The 11,731-nt window shown below is 34.6% G+C and overlaps 1 protein-coding gene across 1 annotated transcript; it reads right to left on the reverse strand.

Moving 5' to 3' along the window:
• Positions 1–2,290: 2,290 nt before the first annotated feature.
• On the reverse strand, positions 2,291–3,933 carry LOC100260959 (6,7,8-trihydroxycoumarin synthase). Its single transcript, XM_002280402.4, has 2 exons — positions 3,052–3,933; positions 2,291–2,983 (listed from the first exon to the last, which is right to left on the reverse strand). Exons 1-2 carry the CDS (start codon positions 3,931–3,933, stop codon positions 2,375–2,377), a joined length of 1,491 nt encoding a protein of 496 aa, XP_002280438.1. The 3' UTR covers positions 2,291–2,374.
• Positions 3,934–11,731: the final 7,798 nt, after the last annotated feature.

The following is an 11,731-nucleotide window of genomic DNA, read 5'->3' on the forward strand; positions in this document are numbered from 1 at the left end:
CTAAGTGAAGTACCACAGTTTCGAAGGACTTTTATGATCACTGCAATTGTACAAGTGGAACCTGGATCCAGATGTGGATCCCTATGAAAATTGGAAGCAAAAATTAAAAAGTAAAAAAAAAAAAAAAAAAAGGCATGTTATCGGTATTTTTAGTAATTTTTTATTTTTATATTATTTATTTTACAAAATGTTTATAAAAAAAATTAAATTTGTGATTAAAATAACTCAAAAATACTTATAAATATATTGAAAAATAATATTAACACATGTATTTTATATATATATAAAATTTTATTTATTTCAAAAATTAAATATAAATATTACATAACATATTTCATTGTATATGTATCTTGTCCTTTAAATATAACATTCAAGAATATCATATCCAGTGAAAATTATATCTTAAGATATAAGTTTCCTATCCAATGGGTTATCATATCCTTACATATACATATAATATCTTATCTTATTTCGTCGACCAAACATAACTTTAGTTATTTTAAGGGTTTTCACTTTATAATTATATACAAAAATTTAAGATTTTTTTCTTGATATTTAGAGGTAAATGCACCAAAAACTTCAAGGTTAGGTTTGATTTCTAGAAAGTATTAAGAAAAGAATAAAATACTAAGACAATATTTAGTTTTCATAAAATATAAAAGAAAATGTAAAAGAAAGAAAATAAAGAGGAAAAGTAGAAGGAAAGAAAATGCGAAAAAAAATATAAAAATAAGTATAAAGTTAATAAATTATTTTTATATATTACTTTAATATTAAGATTAAATAATTAGAAAATACATAAGTTTCTAACTAATTTTAATTATATTTTATTTATTTTTAATATTTTTCATATTTCAACCAATATATGCATTTTTTTTCTTTTATTAATATTTTTGAAGAACCAAATATAACCCACTGAAAACAATTTTCTCATGTTTAATCCTTCTATAAAAATACGAAAAAAAAGTCAATATGAATAAAATTAGTTAAAAATTTATGTATTTTCAAATTATTTAATTGAGGTAAAATACGTTAAATAAGTTTAAATTATATAAAAATAATTTATTAATTTTTTTTTCTTTTGTCTTTTCTTTAACTTTTTCTCCCTATTTTATTTTCTTTCAAATTTCGAACAACTAAATATAGTTGAAATAAAAGGGAGGAAGGGGTGTCTAAATTATATGGGTCTTCTAAATTGAAACATACATTCAAATCTTATTGGGACCCCATTCCATGCATGCGAACATTAATGAAATTAAAAAAACCATAGCATTTTGCTTCACTTTTAGGTCGGATCGTTTTGAACTTCATAAAAAAATTAAAAACAATAAACAAGGAAGCTTGGAGATGGGTAGCTGAATAAATGAATTTTGACAAAGAATTCTTTTGAATTTTGACAAAGAATTCTTTTGAATTTCTTTAATTTAAATATATTTCTCTGATTTCACGTATTAATTAAATTTCATTATTTGGTAACTATTTTTTAAAATATTTTTTTGTTATTCAGAACAAAAAAAGACAAAAAAAAAAAAAAACAAGTTAATAATAATAAAAAAAATTATATTTTTATTTTTAAGAATAGAAAATAATTTTTTTAAATATCTTTTAATTGTTTTATGTTCTTTCTATTTATTTTTTGAGGACTATTTTAAAAAATAATTATACAATAATATAGAATGATTAAAAATAAGATACGAGATATAAAAATTATTTAAAAATATTAAAAACATGTTAAAATATTTTAGGTTTCAAACAAGTTTTTAATTTATAAAAATGAGGCAATAATTTTTAATAACTGTTTTTATAAATTGCTTTGGAGGAGTATTTTAAAATACAATTACCAACGTACCCTTTTAACTTTTTGTACAACAAACTCTTGTAGAAACCTTGAATCAAATTATAATAATATTAAAATGAATGACTTGTAGGCATGGACGACTTTTCATTGAATAAGACAGTAAGATGAAAACAAATATAGAGAGACACTTCCAAGAATGGAGTGGACGATATATTTCCTGGATCGATCCTGCTGGACCTCAAACTATGAATGAAAAATGAAAATAATCTGAGTCTGAATCTTTCTTTAAGGTTTGATATTTTCTACCACTTTGTTCTTAAGCATTTTCTACTTATCTTGGAAGTAGAGGAAAAATGGATTGAGCCCATGGTCTAATAACCAAGGAGATGTCACTATGATCGCCTCATCGTCTGAATTTCAATACGAAAATGGTGCAATTAACATTATATAAAATTGAGTACCGTCATCAATACCATAAAATATTAGGTCATATTATTTGATCCAAACAAGAAAATTGCAGGATTAAGAGTACATTATTCTCAGATAACTTTTACAGGAACATACACTAGATGTCCATTAATTATATTTCTTAGCCACAAGGCAAAGAGCATTCTTCTTGTGCATTGCAATACCAGGTATGGTATCAAGGTCTATGTCTTCCTCGTTCATTCCAGCAGGCATTTCCCAGTCAAATGAGTGAAGAAGATTAGCTAGTGTCAGCTCCACTGTCACAACTCCGATATGCAATCCTGGGCAAACTCTTCGGCCTGCTCCGAATGGTATCAGCTTATAATGCTGTCCTCTGAAGTCCACGGAAGAACCCAAGAATCTCTCCGGCATGAACTCTTCTGGGTTTTCCCAGGCCTCAGGATCTCTTCCAATGGCCCATGCATTCACAAACACTAGGGTTTTGGGTGGGATCTCATACCCATCTAAACTGCACTTCTGAAGTGTTTCTCTTGGAACTAGCAATGGAACTGAAGGAAGCAGCCTCATTGTCTCCTTCACTACTGCCTTGAGATAAGGAAGCTTCTCAACATCATCTTCCCCTATAAATCCCTTCTTCCCAAATGTATTTCTCACTTCTTCTTGGGCTTTCTTCATCACTCTGGGATTCTTCATTAATGCTGTCATCGCCCAAGTCACGGTAGCTGCGCCTGTATCTGTTCCTCCTAGAAATATATTCTGCAAAGAAAATTAATATTCAAGTTAAAAAAGATTAATAATATTCAAGTTAGTGAAAGATCGATTACCATGAGCACTCCTTTAATGTGATCCCAAGTGATATCAATGGCAAAGTCGTTATCCTTCCGCAGTCCAATTAAGACATCAGTGATGTCCTCTAGTTCTTGTTTTTTTCTGTCTGGTTTCAGATGTTCTTCAATAATTTCCTGGTAGAACAAATCCATTTCCCTGAAAGTTTTCTCGAGCCTGGCAGTCAGGCCGGTGAGTTTATCAAGCCAACCCATCAACGGAAAATGATCAGAGAAAAAGAAGCTTCCCAACATAGCCTGAGCATCATTTAGAAGTCCATGAAATCTACTTCTTTCACATCCTTCACCCTCGTACCTCTTCCCGAAAGCAACCCTACAGATTATGGTGCTTGTGAGAAACATCAGTGCCTCGCTCAAGTTGATAAGTTTGGAAGCAGATGCCAACTTGGAAATTTTTTCAATCATTTGGGAAACCTCATATTCCCGAATAGAAGTATAGGATTTAACCCTTTTCAAGGTGAAGAGATGAAGAACACAAATCTTTCTCATTTCTCTCCAATAATCATTGTATGGTGAAAAGGCCAAATCTAGGCCGTTGTAAGATAGCCTTTGCTGGCCAATCAAGGAAGGCCTACTAGCAAATTCAAGATCTTGTGTTTTCATGACCTCCTTTGCTATTTTGGCGGAAGAAACCACTATGGTGGGGACGAAGCCGAGGCGCAAGGACATGAGGGGCCCGTATTGTTTAGAGAGTTGCCATAAGTAGCGGTGAGGGGCTGAGTTATCCATCTGGTGCAGGTTTCCAATGAAGGGAAGGCCGGGAGGACCTGGTGGAAGTAGTCCTCCATTTTTTCTGTGTTTTCGATAAAGAAACAAGAGAAAGAGAGGAAAAGCTAGAATGACAAAAAGCAACAGTGTCATGGTGTGAAGATCTTCGCTGCTGTGAGTTTGTGCTATGTAAGGAATGTGCAGAAGATGAATCCTATATAATATAATTCGTGCAAGTGCATCGTGAAGCCTAGATACTGTCACATTGCTAAATCCAAACTTCACCCCATAATCATAAATTTAAATACTACTAACCTCCTATTTAATAATAAGATTAAAAATAGATTCGACAGATATTTTTACACTAAACTATTTTCTCTTGAAATATTTTTTAAAAAATCACATATCAAGTGTTTTTTCGTAAAATATTACAAGTAATTTTCAAATACTATCATGTGATTTTTCAGATTTTTAAAAGAGTTTTTTAAATTTTATCAAACATCTAATTTTTTTTCAAAAATATTTTTTAGATTAAAAATACTTTTTAAAATCACTATCAAATGAACCCTAAGTGAAATCTTGTATGAATTTATACAATTAGAGTATGTTTGATAATGTTTCTACTACAAGTATTTTTAGTGAAATTATTTTTTCTTAAAATGGTTTTAAGAAAATCATTTGCATTGGTAGAAAAATTAATTATACTATTTTTTGGAAAAATGCTTTAGAGATAATTCTCTTTAAAACACTTTTAGAAAAAAATATTTTTTCTAAAAATACTTCGAATAAAAATATTGTCAAACATTCTTAATGCGTCTACAAAAAACATCTTATGTAACTATTTACTAAACATGTTATATATATTGATTGATATGAATTTGATTCAAATCCTATTATACTCGACTTGAAACCATATAAAAGGTATTGAGTATGATTCGTGTTCACCAAGCTTATAAGATTTCGTCACCTCTATATTAATATTTCCATATTTCTCTATCATCAAAGAAAGCTAGCTAGGATGCATGCTTTTGTATTTTTGCGGGCTCTTTCACTATCATCAAAGAAAGCTAGGTAGGATGCATGCTTTTATATTTTTGCGGGCTCTTCTTTCCCAAGTCCTCACCCATATGGAAACTCCATGGGTTGGTTATGACAGTGCATGATATACAATGATCATAAATAGCAGGGGAAATACCAATTTTCATCGACCCAAGAATTCAGTACGTGGAGATATACTAGAGCAGATCTCAACAAGCAGGGCCTTAATTTTAAAACATGTAAACCCTTAAATTTACCATACAAGACAACGTGCATGTCAAACATAAATTATAAATGGGATAGGTGTCATCAGGGTAATTGTCATTAATATTATAAAAAAGATATTGAATATTAAAATTAATATAAATAAAATATAAAATATAATAATTTTTAAAATTATTGTATTATTTTTCTAAAATCTTAGGAATCTTAGGATAAGGCCAGAAATCTCTTCGTCACTGCCTTGTCTTCAGTAAGACTCTCTTAGTGCTCAGAAAATTAAAAATGTACTTATCATGCTGGTCAACATTGCAATACCTGGAGGGCGACGATCGTGAAGACAATAGCCGTGAGTCCATAATTTTGAATAAACCTGAGGGCAATATTTGAGTACAAAAGTATCAAGGAAATGATCAAATTTATACGTGACTTTTTCCTTTTTGATGAAAGTAACAATTTAAACTCTGAATCATCAATCATGTATTCCGAGATTTAACTCCCTTGAAAAAACAAAAGGCTTGGACGGAAGAAAGGATAAATGAAAAGGGCATCAACCGCTTCTTCAAAGGACAAAAGGCTGATTACTTCAAGATCAATTATTTGGCCTGCAAGACGCATGCATGCTTAGTTTGAATAAATTGGAGTGTCTTTTGTGGGATCCTCCCTAAAAGGTGTCACGTGGCTCCCTCTCCCTTGGACACGCAGACGACCCCCCTTGCGACACGTGGCATCGCTCATTCCACCCAGACGGACATTCTACACGGCCGACGTTCCACCATCTCCGGATATACCACATCCGGCGCCTGCCACCGGATGGGGGTGAAGTGCGATTCAACTTCCTCGGACAAACATGTCTGGATCCTCTGGTAACGCTTACCCGGAGTATATCCGCAGTCGACGATTCAGATTCCCCGGACAACTAGGCTCATCAGCCACTCGTGATTCGCCGGATCCATTTCTGCCCACAATCAAAAAGTAAACTCCGACAATACTGACAACCAAGTCTCCTAAACTGTCACTCATCTTTAATGCAAGATACACTCGACAAGACATTCTCAAATCTTTTCAGATTGCCTGACGCACCCCCGGTACCTAAAATCATAAATTGAGGCGACAACCGCCGCCTGAATACCTTCCTGACAGCCGCCACCTCGCACCAAAAACGTCATGATTGCTTCGCCACCCTATGAGCCACAATCATGACGATGGGACTCGCTAGCACAGCGGGGTCATACTCTCTGACTCATATATAAACTCTAAGGAGACTCTCAGGAAGGTAAGCATCCTTGACCAAAATCACGGAGCAACACTCCCAAAGAAAAACTCTATTTTCCAACAACTTCCAAAAGACTAACTTAATCATCGGAGGTGTGTCCAGACAACCCATCCGGACATCTTTTTTGCAGGAGGAAGGAGGAATCACTGTAACGCGTTGATCGAGATTCCATTGCTGGTGATTACCATTGCAACGGGGGAATTTTGCCATCAACATCTTTAACGTTATAAATTTTTTTTTTCATGAAAAATGCTAAATTAATGCTTGGTGTTGAAAAATAAATAGATTTTTGAACAATGATATGAACAAATGGAACTAAGATATCAGGATAAAAATAAATAAAATTAGGGTATAATAAATAAGACCTAAAATAAATACATGACATTGTCCTATTGATGATAATTTTTCCTTTTTTATTACTAAAATATTTCTAATTTTCATTTTGCTATTTTGTTTACTTAGATTTAATGATTCTGAAAAAAATTTATTTTGTAAAAAAAATGACTTGGAGTCGTCACTTATTTTTGTTTTATTTTTAAAGGAAAAACAAAATAAGAAAGAAAATCTTAGGTGTGACTCTTTATTTCGAAAAGATGGTCTGTGAAAAATCAAATCTAGGTTCAGGGGTCATGTTACTCATTAGGAAGGTACGGTAAAGACCATAACACCCCTCTAAGCCCTTAAAAACGGGTCTTTACTAAATAAGATGAAGCAAACATGACAATTGGTAAGGAAATCAATGGATACAAAAATGATTATACACTAGAAGCCAAACATGCATAAAGAATAGTTAAAAAGAGAGTGTGTGCATACCTTAGTAGCAAGCGATAACGTTATCATGAAACAAGGTTAGTACATAATAATGAGCATAAAATATGTCATATGCATCACTAAATAGAATAAGAAACCACCAATAGCAAACGTTACACTTCACTCAAATTTATTTTTTTTAAGAAAACATAACTAATGTGGGCCCCCACCAAAGCCCAATTTATTTTTGCATGAATTAATTTCATAAATTCCGTTATTTGGAATTATAGAATTTAATTCATGCTTATTTTAAAAAACACTCAGAAATCAAGGAAAATGTGAAAAACGTTTTTCGAAGAGAAAATGGCAACTAATTTTATTGAAAATGGGATTTTTGGGACCTAACATTCTAAGGAATGATGAAAAATTGAAGAGTAGAAATTATTTGGAAACTAGAATTTTAAAAATTATTTGAAAACAGGAGTTTGGAAATTATTTTTAAAATCAAAGATGAAGAAATAAAAGGGATGACACGTGGTTTGCATGCCAAATGTGGCCATGCATAGGTGTAGAAATGGGAAAGATGGTGAGGGACAACCATGTAGGAGTGAAGCCTGGATGCAATTGTGTTTTCTCTACCGATGGCTCATCCTCATCTAAATCACATGGATTTCTTGCTTGGACCGGTCATCACACAACCTACACTACTTGAAGAAGCACATGCCAGTTGTTGCCTTATTTGTCCATGAATGGTAAGCTCTCTGTTTGCAAAATCCATTTGTATACTCTCTGGCCTTTCTTCAAGAGTGTTCAAGCATTCCAAAGTTGCAGCAGAATGCAAACCCATAGATGAGTGATGATCACTTGTGCTGGAACTACTTGTCGTGTCTCCTGTGTTGAAGGGCATAGGTAGATTCAAATCTGAACCAGAATTTTGTGTATTAAAGTGGCCCAAGCGACCTCCTGCTTCAACATTCCTTTGCTTCTTCAATTCATTAACAACATTTCTCAATTAATCTCTTCCTTTGATAACCAAGCCAAGCATCAATTCAATCTGCATAATCTCTTATTTGGATATTTCTAAATTCTCTTTAGCCAATGCAACATCAGTTCCAGCATTCCGTTCAGCATTTGTTGCAGCATCCTAAGTCATCTCCATTCATTTCAAATGTACATTTGCCTCACCCAACTTCATCCTGCCTTCAAATCTTAGGTATCATCCTTCACACTCTTCATAAAACAATCAACAAGTGAATAACTTCCATGCCATGCTTGATGATTCGAACTGTCATCAACCTTTTCCCGTTGTTGCAACCATACATCGTCAGTGAGCTACTATGAAATAAGGAATCCATACCCAGGTTTCTACAATATGGAAAGGGAATTGTGGGAGAGTGGGTGGTGGAAGATAGTAAGAAAAGTGGGTTAGTGGGAATTGAAATATGGTAGTGAGTATAGTATTAGGGTCAAGAATATGGTGGGTATGAAGGTCAGAAGGATGGTGAGATGAAGGTGGCCATGTGCATAGGATTTCATGTACATGGGAAGATAGAAAATAAACGAGTGGGGAATGAATGGTGGAATGGGTAGTGAAAGGTAGTGAGGGAAGTGGGTTTGGTGGTAGAATGAGTGGAGGAGGTTCTGGACTCTAGGTACTGTAAGGCAGCCATGCATGGAAAATGCATGCATGTGAGGCCCAAGATGCAAAGGAACTAAAGGTCAGTCAGGTGATGGACTGTTTAGGGAATTACGGCATCCAAATTTTCATCATAATGACCTGTATACACAACTCATATATATATGTTCAAGGCTTGGAACCACTCCATTGAACATCAAGAACCTCCTCTTAAGGCCCACCAATCCAAGTGGACTACTCATTTCTCAAACAGCTTGAAATAACCTGATTGGTGCGGCCCTGAACTTCTAATGTGCATGAAACACCACCTTCAACTTTACTTGAAGCCTCCTTGTCATCGATAGATCCACCTGAACCGCTATGAGCATGGATAATAAGAAGGAATGCATCCCAAAACCACAAGCCCGATGGATAACAAAGGTGAGAAGGACTCATAGGATCTGGGTCTTAAAAAACTAAAAAGAAATGTGCATGTCACATGAAATTTGGCTAGGAAACAGGTTCAGACCGGAATTATCAATTGAGAGTTCTTCGAGTGAACCAAATAAAAAGAGCAGGTGGCTATGTAGCAACTATAGGGCGGCCATACAAATTGGAAACACATGTGCATAGACCCTGGGTAGAGATAGGCAGTCACTAATGAGGGCGGTCCCCTTTGCTTGAGTGGTGTACTGCACAATTCAAGAAACTCAATTTCAATTCCACATAATTGCATTTTTGCTGCTTCTTCAACTTTCACCTTTGCTTGAGCAACATTTGCATAGATTGGCACGACTTTTGCTAGCTCAATCATTGGCTCAGGCTTTCTATTTTCTCAAACTTGGACCATGAATTGGTTCAGTCTGCATATGGGGCCAACAAAGGTAATCTGGTAGAGGTTTGGATATAGATGGATGGTTGCATGGGGTCCATCGAGGATGGTTGTGCAATGCAAAAGTTGCTTGCGCATAGGGGATGAATAGAAAGGTATGGGGGAGGAATTGAAAGAAATGGGTTTGGGAAATAAGGTATCTAAAGGTGGCCATGCATTGCAATACAAAGGTGGGAGAGATGGTAACTACAACTGCACTTGCATCCTTAGGCACCTCATCATCTCGGTACTTCAGGCAGTATGCCATGTTCTTGTCGTGGTAGGGGTTACACTTGGCCATCATAGAAGATGACTCAAAAGCACCGTTGGCAATTTCAGATGCGAAAAGTTGCTCATGGTATGCCTTTTCAGCAGAAATCATAGGAGCATAAGAAATTTATTCTGGACTTGTGTACCAATTGATTCCCATGAGCAATATTTCCCTCTTAAAAAAGTCTCACTTATTTTTCTTTTGTTTGTTCGACATTTCAACTTCCCCAGATGCCTACTACTCAGCCATTCAGTTCCAGAAGTGCTCTGAATCAAGAGAAGACACTGATAATAGGGGACCCCCCAGGGTATGTCCTTGATACCCAAAAAATGAAAAGTAAGCGTCAAGCCTTACAAATTCAGGAGCCATCCCACTTGGTTTCCCAAATTCATACCTATGCATTCTCACTGGAATTCCATTATTTCCAGTTGTAATAGCTACTATATGACTTCAATGCCCATCACTATCCAAATGAGAAGCAAAACCAATTGAAGAATCAAATGAACTAGCTGCTATTGCAGCTTTTGCAAAATGTTTGGCTCCAGCCATTTTCCCATTATAGAAGTTCATTTCAATGTCAGGATCAACTTCATATTTTCCTTTGAGTCCACAAATGCTATCACAATGTCCTCTCCAGCCCTGTCAATACCTTTTTACATCCATTAAGAAGTTAAAGTGGCTCTATCAACAACACCTTCTTCTACTATAACAACCAGATTCCCAACTGTTGATACCAACTCAAGGGAAGGAGAACTTTGCTCTCTGATAACATGCTTCAGCCTGAGGGCATATACCTTTGCAGAAGTTCATAACCAAACTCGGGTCTTCTTTTTATATGACTCCTAGATTTGGATGAGAGCCAAGGGCAAAGGAAAACCACAACCAAGGAACACCTTAGAAGCAGGGCATCACATAAACCAAAGAATCATAAAACCAAGTCTCATCTCATATAGACATCAATGAGTTTATGAACAAATAGGGAACTTAGGTGGGCACAGGACCAAAAACATGATCCAAGCATATCACAAGACAACTAAGATAAGATTAAACCATACTTAAACAAAGCCACAGAAAAAGCGACATGCTTCATTTAAGCACAATCACAACAATCCAGAGAGACAATAGCAATGAACATATAATCAATAATATGATAAGAATTGAAATAGCATAGGATTTCATGTTAACATTTAAGCATGCATTTAATGGCAAAAAATGAACCGATTTCCTTGGTTTATGCCATGGAAAGTCATTTCTTCCTCCTCTGATATCCAAGAAGCTGCTCTAGGTGTGTGATGGTATGAGAATTAGGGATAAATGAGTTCTTCCATTTCCTCCCCAAAAATTCAGTCCAAGTGTAAGTGTGTGTGCTTGTAGTGCTCTCCAAGAGAGAAAAAATGAGGAATCTCTCCAAATGCACATATATATATATATATATATATATATAAATAAATTCATATATATATTACACATTACACACATTATTTGGACAACTTTACTTAATGGGTCAGTCAAGTGAATTAGGGTGAGTCCATAAAAAATCAAGCAATAATATGTGTCCAGTCCCATTATGGACCACAATGCAAAAATTAAATTAACACTGATTTATGATAATATCAAATTGATTATGTAAGTCCACACATAAAAATTCCAACAATTCTCCCACTTGGACTACATAATCAAACATCACAACATATACATAATCATAAATCAATGTCCCATAGAATCTCATCAAAAGCAATCATATATGCTTCATTGCTTGATTCATAGGGAAATGTACAATAATAGCAATCTTTCCAACAATAACATAGTATTACAATACCAAAAGTGGCTCCACTAACTTAATACAACCTAGGCTTCCAACAACCCCATTTGAGATACATGTTCCTGAAACACAATTATGGGTAAGCCTTT

The sequence above is a fragment of the Vitis vinifera genome, chromosome 18 (assembly GCF_030704535.1).
Source record: "Vitis vinifera cultivar Pinot Noir 40024 chromosome 18, ASM3070453v1".
Classification (NCBI taxonomy): Eukaryota; Viridiplantae; Streptophyta; class Magnoliopsida; order Vitales; family Vitaceae; genus Vitis; species Vitis vinifera.

Coding starts and splice junctions, on each gene's coding strand:
- LOC100260959 (XM_002280402.4), bottom strand. CDS start 3,933: ATGACACTGTTGCTTTTTGTCATTCTAGCTTTTCCTCTCTTTCTCTTG. Junction 2,984..3,051: donor ACATTAAAGGAGTGCTCATG/GTAATCGATCTT, acceptor TTTTCTTTGCAG/AATATATTTCTAGGAGGAAC.